The 23,420-nt window shown below is 43.9% G+C and overlaps 1 protein-coding gene across 1 annotated transcript in view; it reads right to left on the bottom strand.

The window, feature by feature from the left end:
* Window positions 1–23,420, bottom strand: part of prex2 (phosphatidylinositol-3,4,5-trisphosphate-dependent Rac exchange factor 2) — a 220,312-nt gene that overhangs the window by 136,474 nt on the left and 60,418 nt on the right. The window contains 3 exon segments of the mRNA XM_070435678.1: window positions 5,080–5,180; window positions 21,423–21,567; window positions 22,465–22,614. Coding sequence (XP_070291779.1) covers window positions 5,080–5,180; window positions 21,423–21,567; window positions 22,465–22,614 — 396 coding nt within the window.

Here is a 23,420-nt window from a genome sequence, read left to right as displayed (position 1 = left end):
ACCGGGCCTATGCACACGTACAGGAGACACCGTGCGCTCTACTGCGTAACACAGTGTATGCCCATACTCCGCTCTCCACGGTTAGCCTGGGAAGTGGGCGCAGGTCCTCCTACCTGCCCTTGGCCCACTACCTCTTAGCCACCCCCAAGAAATGTTTGGGTAGTACTCACGGGCTTTTCGGGCTTCCGTGCTAGACGCGTCCCTCATAACGCCGGTTCCCTTCTCCGGTTGCCTCTGCTCTCCTCAGTGCCTCCAGCTGTTCCCATGGGAGGCGATCCTTCCAGCCAGGATCTCCTCCATGTGTAGCAACCTTTACCGTCCAAAACATCCTCCCATGTCCATTCCTCCTTCTTGCGTTGTCCCTTCCTCCCGTTACCCGCTGCTTGGTTCTGGTTATTTGGTGGGTGGTTCTGTAACGGTGTTCCTCTCCTCTGTTCATACGAAGAGGAGGAGTAGTGATTCGACCAAGGCGCAGCGGGTTGTGAATACATAATGATTTATTTACAAGACGAACTAAACACACGAAGAACACTTGATATATTACAAAACAACAAAACGATGTAGACAGACCTGGACGACGAACTTACATGAAACACGAAGAAAACACGAACAGGAAAATGACTACACAAAATGACGAACGCACGAAACAGTCCCGTATGGTGTAACATAGACACAGACACAGGAGACAACCACCCACAAACAAACCGTGTGAAAACACCTACCTTAATATGACTCTCAATCAGAGGAAATTAAAAACACCTGCCTCTAATTGAGAGCCATATTAGGTCACCCTTTAAACCAACATAGAAACAGAAAACATAGACTGCCCACCCAAACTCACGTCCTGACCAACTAACACATACAAAACTAACAGAAAACAGGTCAGGAACGTGACAGCAGGATGCCTTATTAAAACTATTCAACCTGGTTTTGGAGAGTGGCTGCTTCCCTGATATTTAGAACCAGGGGCTCATAACCCCCAATATATATATATATATATATATTTATAAAAGGTGACAAATTAGACCCTAATAACTATAGGGGAATATGTGTCACCAGTAACATGGGAAACTGCTCTGCCGTATTCTCAATGACCAAATAGAGACCTTTTCACACAAACAAATTGGCTTTTTACCCAAACACAGAACAACAGACCACATTACACACACTAATAAACAAGCAAGTTCAACAGAAAAGCAAAGGGAAAGTATTTTAATGTTTTCTTGATTTAAGAATGCTTTTGATTCCTTATGGCATGATGGATTATACTACAAAACCCTCTAAAGTGGCATTGGGGGTAAAGTATACGACATCATAAAATCGATTTACTCAAACACCACATGTAGTATTAAACTGAAAAATAACATTGTTTTTTTGCACAAGGGCAATGGTTGAGACAAGGGTGCAGTTTACAACGTAAAACACCAAATAATGCATGCGGAGCCGAATTAGGCCGATACCCGCTAATTATCAAAATCTAGAAAAGAGCCATTAAAAACAAACCCAATTTCGATAAACTCCCATACCTATTGGGTGAAATACCACAGTGTGCCATCACAGCAGCAAGTTGTGTGACCTGTTGCCACAAGAAAAGGGCAACCAGTGAAGAACAAACCCATTGTAAATACAACCCATATCTATGTTAATTTATCTTCCCTTTTGTACTTTAACTATTTGCACATAATATGACATTTGAAATGTCTTCATTATTTTGGAACTTTTGGGAGTGTAATGTTTACTGTTTATTTCACTTTTGTTTATTATCTACTTCACTTGCTTCGGCAATGTTAACATATGTTTCTCTTGCCAATAAAGCCCTTAAATTGAATGAGACAGAGAGACATACAGACGGAGAGAGACAGACGGAGAGAGACAGATGGAGAGAGAGAGAGAGAGACAGAGAGAGAGAGACAGACGGAGAGAGAGAGTGTGTGAGAGAAAGAGAGAGAGAGAAAGAAAGAGACAGACGGAGAGAGAGAGTGTGTGAGAGAGAGACGAGATAGAGAGAGAGAGAGAGAGAGGAAGAGAGAGAGAGACAGACGGAGAGAGAGAGTGTGTTGAGAGAAAGAGAGAGAGAGAAAGAAAGAGACAGACGGAGAGAGAGAGTGATGTGGAGAGAGAGAGATGAGAGAAGAGAGAGAGAGAGAGAGAGAGACAGACGGAGAGAGAGAGTGTGTGAGAGAAAGAGAGAGGAGAGAAGAAAGAGACAGACGGAGATAGAGAGAGTGTGTGAGAGAGATGACGAGAGAGAAAGAGAGAGAGAGAGAGGAAGAGAGAGGACAGAGAGAGAGACAGACGGAGAGAGAGAGTGTGTAGAAAGAGAGAGAGAGTGAGAGCGAGAGAGAGAGATTTCCAAACAATTTCCAGACTTCCATAACAAAGGCACTCTATTGAGTGAAATACCACACTGTGTGCCATCACACAAACAAGATGTGTGACCTGTTGCCACAAGAAAAGGGCAACCAAGTGAAGAACAAACACCCTTGTAAATACAACCCATATTATGTTTATTTTTTCAATTTTGTACTTTAACCATTTGTACATCGTTACAACACGACATTGACATATTGACATTTGAAAAGTCTTGTTTTTTATGTGTTTATTACCTATTTCACTTTGCTTTGCGCAAAGTAAACATATGTTTCCCATGCCAATAAAGGCCATTGAATTGAGAGAGAAGAGAAGAAAGAGAGAAAAGGGGAGACAGAGAGAGAAAGAGGTGGAAGAGAGCAAGAGAGAGAAAATGAGGAGGAGAGGTGCAGTATTCAGAGCAGCTTTCGCTGTATGTACTGTATACTGTAGAAAAATTACACTGTAGTAATACTGTATACTGTACAGATAAATACACTGTAGGTATACTGTATACTGTATAGAAAAAATACACTGTAGTATACTGTTATACTGTACAGATAAATACACTGTAGGTATACTGTATACTGTATAGAAAAATACACTGTTAGGATACTGTATAGATAAATACACTGTAGGTATACTGTATACTGTATAGAAAAAACACTGTAGGTATACTGTATAGATAAATACACTGTATGTATTACTGTATAGATAAATACACTGTAGGTATACTGTATAGATCAATACACTGTAGATACTGAATACCGTATAGATAAAATAACACTGTAGGTATACTGTATAGATAAATACACTGTAGGTACACTGTATAGATAACTACACTGTAGGATACTGTATAGATAAATACACTGTAGGGTATACTGTATACTGTTATAGATAAATACACTGTATTAGATACTGGTATAGTAAATACACTGTAGGTAATAATGTATACCGTATAGATAAATACACTGTAGGTATACCTGTATACCCGTATAGATAAATACAGTGTAGGTATACTGTTACTGTATTGATAAATACACTGGAGGTATACTGTATACTGTATAGATAAATACACTGAGGTATACTGTATACCATATGATAAATACACTGTAGGATACTGTATAGATCAAATACACTGTAGGTATACCTGTATACCGTATAGAATAAATACACTGTGAGGTATACTGTATACGTATAGATAAAATACACTGTAGGTATACTGTATACTGTACAGATAAATACACTGTAGGTATACTGTATACTGCTATAGAAAAATACACTGTAGGTATACTGTATAGATAAATACACTGTAGGTATACTGTATACTGTATAGAAAAATACACTGTAGGTATACTGGATAGATAAATACACTGTATGTATACTGTATAGATAAATACACTGTAGTATACTGTATAGATAAATACACTGTAGGTATACTGTATACGTATAGATAAATACACTGAGGTATACTGTATAGATAAATACACTGTAGGTACACTGTATAGATAAATACACTGTAGGTATACTGTATAAGATACAATACACTGTAGTATACTGTATACTGTATAGATAAATTACACTGATATAGATACTGTAATAGAAAATACACGTAGTGTAATACTGTATACCGTATAGATAAAACACTGTAGGTATACTGATACCGTATAGAAAATAAGCTGGTAGGTATACGTATACTGTACTTGATCTAAATTACACTGTAGGTGATACTGGTATACTGTATAGAAGAAATACACTGTAGGTATACTGTATATACATATAGATAAAATACACTGTAGGATACTGTATAGAGTAAATACACTGTAGGTATACTGATATCCGTATAGATAAATACACTGTAGGTATGCTGTATACCGTATAGATAAATACACTGTAGGTATACTGTATACCGTATAGATAAATACACTGTACGGATATTACTGTAGTTTTACTGTACAGATAAATACACTGTAGTATCTGTATACGTATAGATAAATACATGTAGGTATACTGTTATACCGTAATAGAATAAATACAGCTGTAGTATACTGTATACTGTATAGATAATACACTGTAGGTACTGTATACTGTATAGATAATACACTGAGGTATACTATACTGTATAGATAAACTACCTGTAGGTATACTGTATACGTATAGATAATACACTGTTAAGTATATACTGATATACTGTATATGATTAAATTACACTGTAGGTATACTGTATACCGTATAGATAAATACACTGTAGGTATACTGTTATACCGCTATAGATAAAATACACTGTAGGTATACTGTATACCGTAAGATAAATAGACTGTAGGGTATTACTTTATACTGTATAGATAAATACACTGTAGGTATACTGTATACTGTATAGATAAATACACTGAGATAGATAAATACTTGAAACTTATAGATTAAATACACATGTAGGTTATACTGGATAGATAAATACACTGTAGGTATACTGTATGTTCTTGTTTCTGGGGATGATGAGAAACAGAACATTTAGGAAGGACTAGGGATAACAAGGTGTGAAAGACATAAGTGTGATTGTTAGGCATATGGGGAACATCGAGGTGAAGGAAGAGGAGGAAGAGGAAGATGTTTCAGGTTTAGATGTAGGTGGAAGAAACTTGGGGGGGGGGTCAAATAAAATCACCAAATTCGACCCAGTTGGAGAACCCTGGACTAGATGATGAACGTACAGTATAGTGAATCACTTACCATGGTGTATGATGCCGTTCTCCAGTAGAGCCTGTCCCAGATGAACCCCCTCCTCTGGGTTATCAGTCTCCCCAATGTCCACCAGCCAGCTCACAAACTCACTGGGGGGGACAGGAAATAACACAACACCGTTAATAACACAACACTAATGTCCACCAGCCAGCTCATTATCTCACTGGGGGGACAGGAAATAACACAACACCGTTAATAACACAACACTAATGTCCACCAGCCAGCTCATTATCTCACTGGGGGGACAGGAAATAACGCATTGTCTATCATAAACTCACCAGGGACACACAAAAACAATTCAAAACCGTCAAACAATGGTCACTGTGGAGACTTAAAACATACAACACCAAAACACTAATTAGGAAGACATAAATCTAAAACACTGCTCATCAGCCGACCCAGGACACAAACTCACTGGGGACACACAAAACGACCATCATTCCATAGAAATGACAGGGACATGTTGGAAGATGAACGGTTACGAAAGCACCAGTCCAGCGAATGTAGCTTAATTGAGGGAGTAGCCAATGGTCCAATGGACGTCCCCACGGCAGTGAACGTGGAGAAGGAGCAAAATGCCTCAGATAAATAACAGGGTCCCAGAGAGTGTTTTCAACACCAAAACAAACACCTTCTCAAAAGATAACGTTTCTCCAAATGTTCCCCTAAATAGACGTGACTATGGTAACGTCCCTAATTACACCCTTTTCCCTAAATAGTAGTGATGGGGGGGGGGGGGATAGTTACATATCGCGAATATTATTTTTGGGATGATATTATATTGATATTGTGATCTAGTATCGATTTGTAAAAAAAAAAATATTATACTAATGTACAGTAGTTAGCATTAGCTAGCGCTCACTAGCATAGGGCTCTGGTCAAAAGTATTGCACTATATAGGGAATCGCATGCCATTTGGGCCACAGTCTTACTGCTGACTAGATTCTTATTTATTTTGGGGGGTCTTTTCTGTTTGTTAAATCTCCCAGGGAGGGTTTAGTTCATCTGTTTGTCTTGTCCAACTGTGCTCTTATTTGTTTTTGACAAACACATGACACCCATCAAATCAGTGAGTGTCTGGTGGCTTTCTGAGTAGAGTTGGTAAAAAACAGAGATCATTTTGATGTTGATCATTTCGGACAAGGGAGGAAACAAACAGCAAGAGTAGAAATAAACACCGTACCAATCGAATTCTTTGTGGCCTAAACAAGCTAAATAGGATACTTCTGTATAATTCTGTAATCCTGCGGGAGAGACAGAGAAGGAGAGTAGAGAGAAAAAGAAAAAGATGGACAGAGAGAAAGAGGGAGACGGAGAGAAAGATAGATTAATCCTCAGCATTCCCTTCCTCCACAGAACCCCAACAAACATGCCCAGCTTCACCAGCGGAATTCTGTGGTCTTCCTAAACTGTTGCCGCGTTCGAAACAACTGGGAACTGGGAAAAATACGAGGTCAAATCATGACGCCGGTGATCTTCAGGTCGGAGCTCTAGACAGAGGCCCGAGTTGGTATTCCGAGTTGGATGACCATTGAAATCGATTTTTCCCAGTCAGAGATAGTTTTTTTCAGAGTTCACTGAAGTCAGAAGTCGGAGATTTCCGAGTTCCCAGTTGTTTTGAACGTGGCATGTCTTCCAAACTCCCAACCGGGAATAACAGTAGAGTCACTGCAGAGCGAAGGGCTGGGGCAGGAGGGTGTATGTGTGTGTGTGTACGGATGGTAGGAGTGAAGGACAGGGCAGGGCTGTCGGGGGTTGGACTGATCTCAGAGAGAAACAAATCTCCTGGTTTCTCTACTCTCCTCACGGCACACCTAGCTTCCTCCCTTTCCTTCTCTCCCCCTTTCCTCCACCTCTTACCCACATTCTCTCTTTCCCCTCGCCCTCCCTCTCCCCTTGTCCTCCCTCTCATTCCGTCTCCTATCTCCACTACCAGAGTGGACAGAGCCAGATGAGAAAACCCCCAGAATGGAGGATAGATTAGTCAAACCGTCAACCCCCAGTCACCCTGCCACAGAGAGAAAACCCCCCGGGAGTAATACAGGTCACTTACGCAATGAATGGCAGCCTGGAACAGTTTCAATCTGCTCCCTGTCTGCATCCCAAATGGCATACTATTCCCCATGGGCCCTGGTCAAAAGTAGTGTGCACTATAAAGGGAATAGGGTGCTATTTGGGACGCGAACCACAGTCCACACTAGTTGACACTGAGTGTACAAAACAACGTGCTCTTTCCGTGACATAGTCTGAGTGCAAGAAGAATCCAGGTGAAGGCTATGATCCCTTATTCATGTTGAATGGTGTATGGTAGTAGGTGCCAGGCGCACCGGTTTGAATGTGTTTAAGAACTGCAACAATACTGGGTTGCAGTTCCCGTGTGTATCAAGAATGGTCGACCACACAGAGGACATCCAGCCAACTTGACACAACTGTGGGAGGCATTGGAGTCAACATGGGCCAGCATCCCTGTGGAACGCTTTTGACACCTTGTGGAAAGGAAAGGGCACGGGGATAGCTTGTCACTTGCAAAGCTGAACGCATTCAACCGAAATGTGTCTTCCACATTTAACCCAACCCCTCTGAAACAGAGAGTCCATGCCAACTAATTGAGGCTGTTCAGAGGGCAAAAGGGGGTGCAACTCACTATTAGGAAGGTGTTCCTAATGTTTTGTACACTCCGTGTATATGTAGGCTTGATTTCAATGCATACCTACTTGTCTCAAGGCGTATAATACTATTGGTAAGCGGCACTAAGCAGGTTTATATTCAATACAGGAAGCAATGGCCTCATGCATGTCAACATCAGAAGCCTCCTCCCTAAGTTTGCCTTACTCACCGCTTTAGCACACTCTGCCAACCCTGATGTCCTTGCCGTGTCCGAATCCTGGCTTAGGAAGGCCACCAAAAATTCTGGGATTTCCATACCCAACTATAACACTTTCCGTCAAGATAGAACTGCCAAAGGGGGAGGAGTTGCAATCTACTGCAGAGATAGCCTGCAAAGTTCTGGTTTCATCACATTTGCCAGGTCTATGCCAACCATTTCCAGTTCCGATGGGACTTCTTAATTTTAAAACAATTAATCCTCTCCCAGAACTACAGTCTCTCACTGTTGCCGCTGCTTACCGACGCCCTCAGCTCCCAGCTGTGCGCCTGGACACCATTCGGGAATTGATCGGCTCCTTCAAATCTGCTTTTCAGAGGTTTGTTTCTGTTAGTTTGTGACCTTTAACTGGGATACAATTTGTGCTTTTAATTCACCAATCTAACCATTTCCCAGCCCAGGGGCGTCGCGGCGTGATATTCCAACGCATAGTCAAGCTTGATTGCCTCAGAATCTCACACGGAAATCTTTTTAAGGAAGATACCCACCTAGAGGATACAACCTAGGTAGAACTTACATAGGGCATTAACGGCCTAATATGACATTATCGACGCGGTGACCTAGAGGAATTGCCTGCCTCTCCATATTCCCGTCTGACTTGTCTTAATCAAGATCTGGAGTGGCGACTGTAATAGCTCAAATATGCCTGACTCACTCGAGCGAAATGCAGGCATCTGGGATCTCTTGGGTTCAGGGTTTCAATACGACCACATCTTGGTTCCAACGGCTTAATTCTGGGCTTTTTCAACCTGCTGAACTTAGTCTAACAAGGGCGCTTCCCCTAAAACACTTTTTTGCGTTGAAAGATGCCTTGGTCTTAATCGACCTGGCGGTGTTTACACTGGTAAGTGATATTGACCTCATCCCGTCAGTTGAGGGATGGGCCATGGTCCATTCTTAAGGTTATAATAGTTTGTAACTTTTCGCCTCGCTAGAGACTGGAATTATTAGACAAAAAGTGCTTATTTGCTTAATCACCGTTTCAACTCATAGGAGGATCGACGCAGAATACACTTAAGAAAGATATAGCCCTTGGTGTCCGGATTCTCGAGACCTTGACTGGGCCCTAGACGCAGCACAAAAACATCCGGTAGGCTGCAACGGTGAAATAACGCATATACAGACACGAGCCCACCCAGGCGATATGCAACTGTTGCAGGGAAGTCAGGAACCAATACACCGAGTGCCAGTCAGGAAAGCAAAAGGGCCAGCCTTTTTTCAAGCAGCATCTTGCACTCCTGGTCACGCTCTTCTTGGGTCTTAACATGTATCCTGCCCCTACTTCACAACAAGTACTAGTTCCTGCGGCATAATGCTTAGGTGTGAACTTAGAAAGAAACCACGACTACTTTTTTTATTGCCTTCGTAACTACGTCTTCTTCATACAATAAATAAAGAGCTCGCCATTGGTTTGCAATTAAACAACATGTTGTCTGCATTATAACCTTGGAGGTCCTCATCATGGAAAAGAAAAAGATTCACACTCCTACAATACTCTTTACCAGGGAACCAGCTGCCTCACTCTTGCCATAAAGACTGCACTTTTCTGATGGCTTTAGTCTAGGAGCTAGATACACCCCACTGATAAATATAGTAGACCATAGTCCCTTACGGTCACTACTGATTGGTCCCACCCCCTCACCGTGTCGCACAGCTATCCACCATTTTCCCTGTGGTATTTTACATACTGTGTTCTCTGTTTGTTCTGTTGGCCAGTTCGCATAAAATATAGATATTGTCCAAGTCAACCAGGCGTTTTTGGTATCATCTCCGATCCCACAGTCATTGCTCTTCTTGGTCGCTCCCGTCGATACCCTGGTTTGGACCCTTGCCATGTCTACCTTGAGGCAGCCCCGGCCCGCCTGATCCATCTGCTGGGCAACACTTTCAGGGCACCCACGGATGCTGATATCCTTTGCTCCTCCCACTGGCTGGCCAATACTGCCCTTGGATCTACTCCAATAGAGAGACCTCCCAACCTTGGCCACAGCCCCCGTCGCTCCCCCGCGCTGCTACTAACGCCCCACCCAACGCGCCCTCTCTGTCCTCCACCAGCCTTGGCTCCCCTCTTTAACCGCATCATTCAGGGAGATATGCAGCACTGTTCTGAAAGAGACGCCTTGCGAATAGCCACTGCGTTGCGCTCCCCAACAAATACTTGCCGACGCCTGTTGCCATATAAATTGCTTTGGGCTCTTGAACAATGGATGACCCCTATTTCTGGAAACTGTCCCTTCGGCATTAGTCGCACTCCCTTTTATCAGGCCTGTTCACTTCGACATCTACGCTCCCTGCATTCTCTGGGGTCTTAGAACCTTTACCACTCCTGATAGTAGTCGTGAATATACCTTGGAGCCCATCTGAGATCCCAAGGATTTGGAAAGCTGCGATGACCCAGCAGACGCGGCCTCCGACATAGCTTGCCGGCGGACGGCCATCTTCGCTCCCAAGGGAGCACCATCGGCGCCAGAGGCACGAGGGGACTGGCTTTTCGTGGTCTCATGCGCTATAGGCAAGAGGGGGATGTACTCCCACAACGTTGTGCGCGATGAGCCCCAATGACCGGGCATCTCAGACAGTTTGCTCGCAGAAGGTATAATTTCCACAGCGAGAGCTAGTTGGTCTGGGAGGTAGTCATCCATCTATCACGCGGTGGTAACTGCCCCTGCACTATCACTGTACCATGCGTATTCGGTACGAAAGCCTTCACAAGTCAACCTGCTAAGAAGCACGCCATTGCATTCACTATGCCACGAACATTCAACCGCTTCTCGGGTGGAGTGGCTGCCAGGCAACACAATCCGCTCATTCCGAATAACTGGTCCTATACCACCGGTGCCATCATGGGCTGGAAGTCCGGTTCTGCGTCACACCACCTTTCTTCCCCAGTGTCCGCTGTGGCAATCGACCGAGAGGGTTTGTTGGGCCCAGAGACCCCTGCCGGGAGTCTTCTGGGGGACTCTCAGAAGGTGCCCCGGCCGGCTCTCATCCGCCACTCCATTGCGGAGTACCCTAGGACTTCAGAAGGGTTTAAGGGGTTGCAACCCAACGTGCCCTGGCTACTTCAATCAGGCCCGGGGACGCTCCCGACCGACCATATGACTGGGTGGGATTGACCTTTTAACTCCCTAGCACGTACTACGCAAACTCGTATCATTACTTACGCTCATAGTTCTACTCTGATAAATAGCATTACTGCCGGCCAGCTGGGGAACAAACTGGTACTCCGTCACTGTCGGGTATCCGGGAGAGGATACCCAAGGCTATCGGACGACCGTTAAACTTGGGGCTCCCCTAGCTGAGGGATTTACTTCGTCCTTGTGCCAACATCCTCTCGGCTTTCCCGAATCTGTCAAGGCGGCACAGGGTTCTCTTTGGTGGGAGAAGAGGCAACCATCTGTGCCCCGATGTTACACCGATCTTCTACCTTGAGGTGACTCTCAATGAAGATAGGAATCAGGGATGCCTGAATCCGTCCAGTTACCTAGCCTCCGTTTTCTAATGACTCACCCGGGGCTAAACTGCTCTTCCTTCTGGCTCGCCTTTTGGTCCCCGAGCCGCTTCCAGGGGCTACCCAACCTATAATTATTGCAAAGACACGAGAGTTCAGTGTGCTCAAATCGGGTTGTTTTCTCCCAAGGTATGGGAGGTCTACGATCCATTAGTCACTTGCTTGGGTTCGCGGATCGAGACGGGGAGGGGGATGGAGGTTTGAGGACCCTTTCAATATGGCCAGTCCACTACGCTTATTTCTGGCGGTTCATGCCAGTTGGGCTTCAAACCAACGGCCCCCTTGGTGTTCAGGGCCTTGATTAATGATGTTCTCTTGGCGACAATATGTGAATAGTGCCATGCATGTTTAGTCTCCCTTACTGCTGGGGGTTTTGATTTTTTATTTTCTCCCAATCATAATCAACAAAACACATGAGGACAGGAGACCTCATATTCTCTCCTGCCAGGCACCAGGGATGGGAGGGGCAGTATGTATACTGGGCGCTAATGTTCAGATCCAACACTGAATCTGGAAATACTACTGTATAAGGTACAGTTAGTGGTGTATTATAAACACTGGTTGTTTGACAGTGGTGTGTGGTATCTATGAATCCATAAGTAAGGAAGTTTAGTTTAGCTATAATCTCGTCTTTGTAGGAAAAACTGCTGGAACCACCAAAGTAGCCGACTGTTATATGGTGGAATCAGAGCATGCATAAGAACTGGTCAATCTGGACTCCTACCCAGGATGTTAGAAACAAAGAAAAATATGGAAACACCCCAAGTAGCTTCTTCCTTTTGGAGTTAGTGCGCTCAGTATGCCATGTATGCTTATGGGATGGGGGTGCATTAGTGGGGCTGCGTGTGTGGGCTGTGGCTCTGGGCATTGATGTATGTATCGTATGGGTTCCTTGTATACTACATTGATGTCGCAACTGGCTCTGAAGTGCAAATATTACTGTATAAATTCTACCCGCTACTGTAAAGCAGCCCACAAAATTCAGAGAAAATGGACTGATTGGGGTTGATGAGGGTGTCAAAGGAATGACTCCGTTGGGACGGCCTTTGCCTTATTGGGTCTTGGAAAGCTCAGTTTGGCGCTGGAAACATTCTTTTTTTTTCTCTATCTTCTCGTTGGGTTTAAAAACACAAAAACCATCCGCCGGCTGAGCATGGCGTGTCCCCATGACCATGACTTGATGACATCCTGCGCCTCTTTTGGGTTTCATTCTACTCTGGAAGTCAAGCACGGGGAACTTTCAAATATTAGAGGGGTTCCCTGAGTAATGTGTGGGAGTCTCTCTCTCTCGGCTGTGTGGTGTGTGTGTGCTGTGGTGTGGTGTGTGTTGAGTGTGTTGTGTGTGTGTCTGTGTGTGTGTGTGTGTGGTGTGTGTCAGTGTGTGTGTGTGTGTGTGTGTGTGCTGTGTGTGTTGTGTGTCGGTGTTGTGTGGTGTGTGTGGTGTGTGGTGTGGTGTGTGTGTGGTGTGTGTGCGGAGGAGACAGCAAGTAATAAAGCAGTAGAAATAAAGTGTTTTATCTGGTCTGGTTCTATTCCTTAGGGGAGTGTGGTCCTTAGTAGTCTAGCACAGTGAGGTTTTGGTTCAGACTGTCTGAAACTGGGACCACCGGGTCAACAGTAATAACCATGTCGTCATGACCACTCCAGAACTACTGCAGAATTAAGTATTAACTGTATGAGAGGTTAACTTCCGGCCCTTCCTTGACACTGTGCTATCTAACCTCACAACGAGCTTCAATGCCATACAACACTCCTTCCGTGGCCTCCAACTGCTCTTAAACGCTAGTAAACCAAATGCATGCTTTTCAACCGTTCGCTGCTGCACCCGCACGCCCGACTAGCATCACCACCCTGGACGGTTCCGACCTAGAATATGTGGACATCTATAAGTACCTAGGTGTCTGGCTAGACTGCAAACTCTCCTTCCAGACTCATATCAAACATCTCCAATCCAAAATCAAATCAAGAATCGGCTTTCTATTCCGCAACAAAGCCTCCTTCACTCACGCCGCCAAACTTACCCTAGTAAAACTGACTATCCTACCGATCCTCGACTTCGGCGATGTCATCTACAAAATAGCTTCCAATACTCTACTCAGCAAACTGGATGCAGTTTATCACAGTGCCATTCGTTTTGTTACTAAAGCACCTTATACGACCCACCACTGCGACCTGTATGCCCTAGTCGGCTGGCCCTCGCTACATGTTCGTCGTCAGACCCACTGGCTCCAGGTCATCTACAAGGCTATGCTAGGTAAAGTGCCGCCTTATCTTCAGTTCACTGGTCACGATGGCTACACCCACCCGCAGCACGCGCTCCAGCAGGTGTATCTCACTGATCATCCCTAAAGCCAAACCTCATTTGGACGCCTTTCCTTCCAGTTCTCTGCTGCCTGCGACTGGAACGAATTGCAAAAATCTCTGAAGTTGGAAGCTTTTATCTCCCTCAAAACTTTAAAAATCTGCTATCCGAGCAGCTAACCGATCGCTGCAGCTGTACATAGTCCATCTGTAAACTACACACCAATTTACCTACCTCACCCCATCTCGCTTTTATTTATTTATTTTCTGCTCTTTTGCACACCAGTCTCTTCTTGCACATGATCATCTAGATGATTTATCACTCCAGTGTTAATCTGCTAAATTGTAATTATTCGATTTATTGCCTACCTCATGCCTTTTGCACACATTGTATATAGATTCTCTTTTTTTTCTACCATGTTATTGACTTGTTTATTGTTTACTCCATGTGTAACTCTGTGTTGTCTGTTCACACTGCTATGCTTTATCTTGGCCAGGTCGCAGTTGCAAATGAGAACTTGTTCTCAACTAGCCTACCTGGTTAAATAAAGGTGAAATAAAAATAAATAAATAAATAAACCTCAAGCTAAATATTTGTACTGAGCTTGTTTGTATTCTGTAAGTCTTGGCACGTTTACAAAAGACACAAAATAAACAATAACCTTACTGTAACAATATATTAGCAACACATTGCTCCAAAAACGTAAACCTGACATCACAAAAGAGGATTTGTTTACTAGTGAGCCTCATCTCTGTCTGTGTGTTCATGCGTGTGTGTTTTACACATCTGCAATGGAATGACAGCTGCCTGAAGATGACCACCACAAGTGGTTTCTGTTGGATATTATCTGATCCCAGACCACAATTAAACCCCAGCAATTAGAGAGGAGTTCACAACTTGTAAATAAACGGACACGCCTCAGCGAGACAGAGAGACTGAGAAAGAAAGAGACTCAGAACATCTGGGGGGGGGTTCGCTCTCACATACCTCCACACACACACAGAGCTGGGACGATAAACGTGGGGCGGCATGGTAGCCTAGTGGTTAGAGCGTTGGACTAGTAACCGAAAAGTTGCAAGTTCAAATCCCCGAGCTGACAAGGTACAAATCTGTCGTTCTGCCCCTGAACAGGCAGTTAACCCACTGTTCCTAGGCCGTCATTGAAAATAAGAATTTGTTCTTAACTGACTTGCCTAGTTAAATAAAGGTAAAAAAATAAAAAATAAAAAACAGGGGACGATAAACAGAAAACGATCGACACTGACCAAACAGATTAGTAATTGTGGACATTTAGCTGATATTGTTCATTAAGATAAATAACCTATAGGGCCCTATACGATAAACAACCTATAGGGCCCTACTAGGGAGATGTGAAGTTGGAAATTAAATCAGTTTGCTAATATGGGTGATTGCTAATCGGACAATTGATCGCTACAACATTCAAAGTCGAAATAGTCGTTTTTAAAGGCTAAGGCCGGACAAAGTTGAATTACTGTTTAACGGATGTCCCGCCTTACTTTTCTCCACACCCCGGAAGAAAGAAAAGGGTGTTATTTTTGGGGCAATATAGGCAGCACTTCGTTCATAATGCACTGTCTGCAAGTTTATGCGCAAGAGAGCAAACGGCCTCAGATCAGGCGCTCAGATCATGTTCGAGCCTCGGATTGGACAGTGAAACACACGCTGGCGCAAATTCCTACTATTTATGTGTCCAGGTTCAACGTGGGACGTCCAACATTATAAACAAACAGTTGGTTAAATTCATGGTTAATGCATCATTTTCAGATCTATTAGAAGCGATTAATAGACGAAACCACAATGTCATTGAACCAATTGACTGGCCTGAGATCAGGGCATTCATCAGCAAAGACGCAGTGCAAGCTGATAGTATTTTGGACAACCAAATTGAAGTCAAAATGATTGATGAAGTGTGTCAGCTATATGGCGATTTGCGATTCATAACTTACATTTTACGGTCATAGTTAAATAAAGGTTTAATATATATATTTTTTTTAGTAGTAGGCCAACCAATAACACCAAGACTGAATGCGTTTGAAGTGATGATGCACCGCAGAGAACAGCTAGCTTGTCCAGAAAGTATATCGCCAGTGGCACGCACTCCGTGCTGATCAGCAGCTCCACAGCGATGTTAGCGACGTCTCCAAGGTGGGGGCTTTTCGTGGCTGCCAGACGAGACAATCGAAGGAAGATGCGGTGAGCAAGTTACTGGGCTGGAATTCAGTCAAGCTTGCTCTATATAGACTGACGCTTTTAATTGTGCATGTTATAAACCATTTTTTTTGTATTTTGATGATGAAAGGCTATACTCTATGGCTGTATTTATGTATTAATTTGGCAGACCTAACTTGATTGACCCTCTTTCTACAAGGCCTCTAATCTATGAGAGGCCTAATCATATTTGTATGAATATTTTGTTAACGCCTATAGGCTACAGAGACGCATTCAGGTAATGAACTCGTTTCTATACATCAACATCTTAATTTGATTACAATTATTTATTGTCAATCATTCTTGAATTAGATAAAAACGTTAAATAGTCCATTACGTCACAATAAATTACGAGATTGGATTGCACTTTTTTTTATCAGGAATACAGAAACTGTGACAAGTTAATCCTCCCATTGTGTTTCATTTCTAATGGTTGTAACATTGTAACATGTGCATTCTTTTTAAGCAAAATTGTGTCGGTTTTCCTTATAGAACTCTTGAAACTCACATTAGGCCTAGAACCTGCACAAGCACCTAGGACAATTCCTTATCCAATTCACACATTTATTTTCTATTTATTTTTTGCTCGCTCGCCTCACTTTTCTGGGGGGAAAATCCGTTATACAGTGAATCAATTTTGTCTGGCCTAAGACAAAAAAAATAACTGTTAGTGCACGTTCATATTTTAAAAAACACATTTAAATATGTCCACAGAGGTGTTCAACAAGACAAGTAGGGGCAAGTATATAGCAGGATATGTTTTCATAAGCTTAATGAGCTTTCATGGGCTTACACACAGAAGCTTGTAGCTAATTCAGTACTCCCACCATTTGGGCTTTTGAATGTCAGAGTAATCACCAATATACAGTGCATTCGGAAAGTATTCAGACCCCTTGACTTTGTTCACTTTGTTACGTTACTGCCTTATTCTAAAATGTATTAAATCGTTGTTTTTTTCTCATCAATCTAGACTCAATAACCAATTACATGGCAAAAACAGGTTTTTAGAAATGTTTGCAAATGTATAAAAAATAACAGAAATTTCACATTTACATAAATATACAGACTCTTTATTCAGTACTTTGTTGAAGCTCCTTTGGCAGTGATTACAACCTCGAGTCTTCTTGGGTATGACGTTACAAGCTTGGCACACCTGTATTTGGGGAGTTTCTCCCATTCTTCTCCGCAGATCCTCTCAAGCTCTGTCAGGTTGTATGAGGAGAGTCGCTGCACAGCTATTTTCAGGTCTCTCCAGAGATGTTCGATTGGGTTCAAGTCCGGGCTCTGGCTGGGCCACTCAAGGACATTGAGACTTGTCCCGAAGCCACTCCTGCATTGTCTTGGCTATGTGCTTAGGGTCATTGTCCTGTTGGAAGGTGAACCTTCGCCCCAGTTTGAGGTCCTGAGCGCTCTGGAGCAGGTTTTCATCAAGGTTCTCTCTGTTCTTTGCTCTGTTCATCTTTCCCTCAATCCTGACTAGTCTCTCAGTCCCTGCCGCTGAAAGACATCCCCACAGCATGATGCTGCCACACCATGCTTTATCTTAAGGATGGTGCCAGGTTTCCTCCCGAGGTGACTCTTAGTATTCAGGACAAATAGTTCAATCTTGGTTTCATCAGACCAGAGAATCTTGTTTCTCATGGTCTGAGAGTCCTTTAGGTGTCTTTTGGCAAACTCCAAGCGGGCTGTCATGTGCCTTTTACTGAGGAGTGGCTTCTGTCTGGCCACTCTACCGTAGAGGCCTGATTGGTGGAGTGCTGCAGAGATGGTTGTCCTTCTGGAAGGTTCTCCCATCTCCACAGGGTTCTTGTTCACCTCCCTAAACAAAGCCCTTCTCCCCCGATTGCTCAGTTTGGCTGGGCGGCCAGCTCTAGGAAGAGTCTTCATGGTTCCAAACTTCTTCCATTTAAGAATGATGGAGGCCACTGTGTTCTTGGGGACCTTCAATGCTGCAGAAATGTTTTGGTACCCTTCCCAAGATCTGTGACACGACACATTCCTGTCTCGGAGCTCTACGGACAATTCCTTTGACCTCATGGCTTGGTTTTTGCTCTGACATGCACTGTCAACTGTGGGACCTTAAATAGACAGGTATGTGCCTTTCCAAATCATGTCCAATCAATTGAATTTACCACAGATGGAGACCAATCTAGTTGTAGAAACATCTTAAGGATGATCAATGGAAACAGGATGCACCTGAGCTCAGTTTCGATTCTCATAGCAAAGGGTCTGAATACTTATGTTAATAAGGTATCCGTTTTTATTAAATGTGACACATTTTCAAAAAACTGTTTTTGCTTTGTCATTATGGGGTATTGTGTGTAGATTGATGAGGGAAAAAATGATTTAATCAATTTTAGAATAAGGCTGTAAAGTAAAAACATTTTGAAAAGCTCACAGAACCTTTTCCAGACCACTATAGAACCACTGAAGAGAATCTCTGTAGAACCGGTATTATTTACTGTATGCAGATCATAAGGCTCTGATCAAAAGTAGTGCACTATACAGGGAATATGGTGCTATTTGGGACACAGACGGTATGTCTACACACAAATCAAAGGAGAGAGAACCGGTTGTCGTTCCACACCCAAAACCCTCTGGATTATAGTTAGACAGCACTTTACACCCCATCTCAGACTACTCTGTGAGGCACTCTACTAGAGAGAGAGAGAGAGCGGGAGGGAGAGCAAGAGACAGAAAGAGGGAGAGAGCGAGAGAGAGAGGGGGGAGCTTAGCTGCGCTCCAGACCACACCACTCCATATCCACCATATGCTCCTAACCTGCACTAAGATCTAAGGCCCAGCATTTGATTATCTTATTAAAGTCCACTTAACCCAGCCTGGTTGCTCCAGTATGGGCCTGTAGGGTCTATGCCAAGCATTGAGAGTGTGAATGTGACACCATCATTTGGAGCATGGCTGGATTGATTCTGTTCAGGCTTTAACCAGATGGAGCAAGCTGTTACTGACGGCTGTCTGTTTGAAGCTCAGAGCTCAGAGTCCAAAATTGCACCCTATTCCCTATATAGTGCACTATTTTTGACCAGGGCCTATAGGGTGCCACTTGGGACAGCCTTTATAAAGTTATTTCCTATCAACAGAAAGTGGATAACACAGAAATGTTTAGACTGTAACCCTAACTCAACATGGCCGGTGTTATGAGTGTAACCATTTGATATGAAACCACTAACACACTGTCTGGTCACACACACACACATATTTCTCAGCGGAGACTTTAACAGTAATCCTGCTAGGCTCTGATCATTCGTCCCAAATGGCATTCTATTCCCTACATAGTGCACTACTTTGACCAGAGACCTTTGGTCACTGGTCAAAAGTACCGCACTACATACGGAATAGGGTGACATTTGGGACGCACTGAGAGAGAGGTCAGCGGAACCACAGAGGGATATCACCCCGATTTATCACTGGCCAAGCAATGGCAATCCGGCACATACACACACACACACATACACACATGCTTTTTAGGGCATCACTTTAGTAACGATTAACAGAGAGACATTCTTGACAATGTTACGGTAGAGAACACGGGGACACACACACGCACTGCAGTCCACACACACACGCACAGACGAATGCACGCACACACACACACACACACACACTCCGCCAACCAATAATCCACAAACAAGAATCATAGTGAAAACCTGCTGGATTTCATTTCCCCGTGACTGAACGGCCGGGGAACTGATCTGTGTTCAGCTAAAACACTGATGTTCTGCCGGTCTGGACAGATTTCAGATTGAGAGGAGGGATGGAGAGACTGATCCAGATTTAGGAGAGAAGGTATTAGGTATAGATGGTATTATTCACTGAACTGGAGCGTTTCAATAGACACACTGTAGCTACTGTACTCTGTGTCATAGTAATGGTCATCTGTATAGAAATAGCATCTTTCTGTCTGTCTGCCTGCCTGCCTCTGTCTGTGTAACTGGATAATTGTCACGTTCTGACCATAGTTCTTTTGTGTTTTCTTTGTTTTAGTGTTGGTCAGGACGTGAGCTGAGTGGGCATTCTATGCTGTGTGTCTAGTTTTTCTGTTTCTATGTTTGGCCTGATATGGTTCTCAATCAGAGGCAGGTGTTAGTCATTGTCTCTGATTGGGAACCATATTTAGGTAGCCTGTTTTGTGTTGGCGTTTTGGTGGGTGGTTGTCTTCTGTCTTTGTGTCATTGCACCAGATAGGACTGTTTCGGTTTTGCCACATTTGTTATTTTGTATTTTGTAGTGTTCACGGTTTTGTTGGTATTAAACATGATGAACACATTTACATTTACATTTAAGTCATTTAGCAGACGCTCTTATCCAGAGCGACTTACAAATTGGATATACATATACATACATATTCATCCTGGTCCCCCCGTGGGGAATGAACCCACAACCCTGGCGTTGCAAGCGCCATGCTCTACCAACTGAGCCACACGGGACTACGCTAACTACGCTGCGTCTTGGTCCGATCCCTGCTACACCTCCTCTTCAGACGAAGAGGAGGAAATCTGCCGTTACAATAATCCACCAACCAGAAGGGGTTATGTATTTTTCTAGGATTGTTCAGATCAGTTCAGATCATGTCAATAGTACAGCTCAGCTCAAGTACATAAGTAGTAGATCCTGTAGATAGTGTAGATAGTGTAGATAGTGTAGATCCAATCCAGTCTGTGAAATTCACTACAGTGTCATCTCCCTCTGCCAGACATGCTGGTGTTTTCCTCTGAAGACGAGGGGACTTCCCACTCAGAGGGGAAGCCCATGTGAAGGTTTTTAGAATGTCAGAAACTGCAAACGTGGCGTGAAAACCCCTCACTGCAGCCTACAGGAAACGATGTCGGCTATAGTGAGTGGCTGCCACAACTTTGGGACGTCCGACTCGGAAGCTCATGTGAACATTTTGGGAATGACGGCCACGCTTATTTTCGAGACATAAAACGCACCATCAACAAACCACTCACCAGACCAAACCTCAATTATCATAGGTCAGGATAACATAGGGTTATAGGGTGGGAGGTCTTCAGGATGGGAGGTCTTCCTTCCCAGGAAACACACACACACACACACACACACACACACACACACACACCACCACAGACACACAGACAGACAGACAGCAGAGACAGACAGACAGACAGACAGACAGACAGACAGACAGACAGACAGACAGACAGACAGACAGACAGACAGACAGACAGAAGACAGACAGACAGACAGAAACAGACCAGAGCAAGACAGACAGACAGACAGACAGACAGAGACACACAGACGGAGCGATGGATAGAGACACACACACACACACACCACACACACACACACACACACACACCCACACAGAAAATAACTAATGCAGACACCCACCTGCATGAGAGAGAGAGCTAGACAGATCAGCCTACCTTCCCAGGAAGCACTTGGGGAATGTGGTGAGCTTGCGTTTCCTGTCCTTGATGAGGTGTCCCTGCTTAGTCATCAGGTGATAGAGCTTCTCTCCTTTCTCTGACACCATCACCCACGTGTCCTGCTCCATCCCCAGCCTCAACGCTAGAGGGAAGGAAAGAGAGAAAGAGATAGGAGGCGACAGTCAACATTCAAACCAAAGGAGTACCGTTTCCCATTGGTACAGATGAGGTCAAATATACTGTCTCCCTTTCATGATTCACTATTTCTTCTAAAATAAGTTGAAATTGAATAACACCTTTTTTGTTTGACTTATAACTGCACGGGACAAAAAATGTAAAATATCTAAACGGAAATTTTGATTTTTCACTTCAAAGTCAAAAATGCCCTGGACTAAATAATTCAACATTCTAATGAATTTGGTTTGTTTACGTGTAATTTATCACACCTGTTGTAAGTAGCAGGTGCCTACAGGGTAAAAACAGCCGTTCAACCAGTTTGGAAAACAGAAAACAGAACGTTCTGCTCCATTGCACTGTAAAGTGCCAGGGCGCCAATATATTGGAGCACATGTGTATATGTATCCTGACATAGAAAGAGCATACTGTCTACCAATCCATTTCATTTCTCTTCTCACATTTAAGTAGCATATCAGACCCTGGTGCTGAAACACTACAGGAGGAGAGGCAGGAGGAGGAAGAGGAAGAGCAGGAGGAAGAGCAGCAGGAGGATGAGCAGGACGAGGAGCAGGTGGCAAAACAGGAAGAGAGAGGGAAGGGGGAGGAGGACGAGCAAGAGGATAGAAATAGACTTAACAGAAGACATCTTGTGTTAGACAAATAGTTCAGTTTTATTCATTCTACCTGCAAGTCTAGTTCTTGTACCCTAGTATCTTAGATAGGAGGAAATACTGACATCCACAAAGGTTTCAGAAATGGCACACTATTACCTGGAGTGCACTATTTAGGATATATTATGGTACACACACACACACACACACGACTCTACGCCAACAGTATCAGATACTATATGACTACTAACTTTTCCTCCTCTCCCTCTCTTTGAGTATAGCCTCCAGCCACTCCTGTTTCTCCTCTGGGGTCTTGGCCATGCACACAAACCACTTGTTCTTGGCTGTGTTGTGGATCTTCCAGCCGTTGTTCACTATGTTCCCGCTGCTGTGGTAATCCGCTGCAAACCAAGAGACACACAAACACAACACACTTAGCACGCGTCCCAAATATGCACTATTATTATTCCCACGTAGTGCACTATTCTTGACCAGGACTGGCACCCTATTCCCTATATTGTGCACTTCTATGGGCCCTGGTTGAAGTAGTGCACTACATAGGGAATAGGGTGTCATCAGGGACGAAGCCTCAGAGACACGGCCACAGTCCTTGACTCCTTTTATACCAAGGCCCCTCAACTTAAGGGTCCTAAGGGTTGGAGCAACGGCTTCACTTCTGTTGTGGCCCTCTGGTGTCTTATACGAGTTCAGGGATTTCTTCTAGCCTGTTTGTTTGAAATAGAGGACTATCCATCTCTCAGCAACTGCATCCATGACAGAATGGGTGTACTTTAGGTGTAAACAGAGCAGAGCGGACCCCTGGTAGGCTGGTAGAGAGCAGCTGGGGTCCAGAGCTAAATGAGATGGACCACATGAAACCGAGCCAATCGATCATCCAATGAAACGCTCCAGAGCAGAGGGGCCTCCATGATTAGACTGATTACAGGGCGATGGTGGGTTCCACTCGGAACACGGAATCTGGATTACGGAACCTTGATTATGGAATCTGGAATCCAGAATGTAGAAAAGGAATCTGTCATCTCCATTGCCATAGTTTCATGCCCAGGCTAAAAGCACAGGGGTAGCAGCTAGCTCATTACTAGTCCATTATCAATCCCACAGTAGGTTCAGGATCCTTTCCCAGAACCGACAAGAATAACTCGGGTCATTTCACATTAGCTCAATACCAGAGTACTTCCCTTCTGGA

This window comes from Salvelinus sp. IW2-2015, linkage group LG27 (genome assembly GCF_002910315.2).
Source record: "Salvelinus sp. IW2-2015 linkage group LG27, ASM291031v2, whole genome shotgun sequence".
NCBI lineage: Eukaryota > Metazoa > Chordata > Actinopteri > Salmoniformes > Salmonidae > Salvelinus > Salvelinus sp. IW2-2015.
Note: the sequence above shows the minus strand (reverse complement) of the source record. Positions and strands in the feature narration are given on the sequence as shown.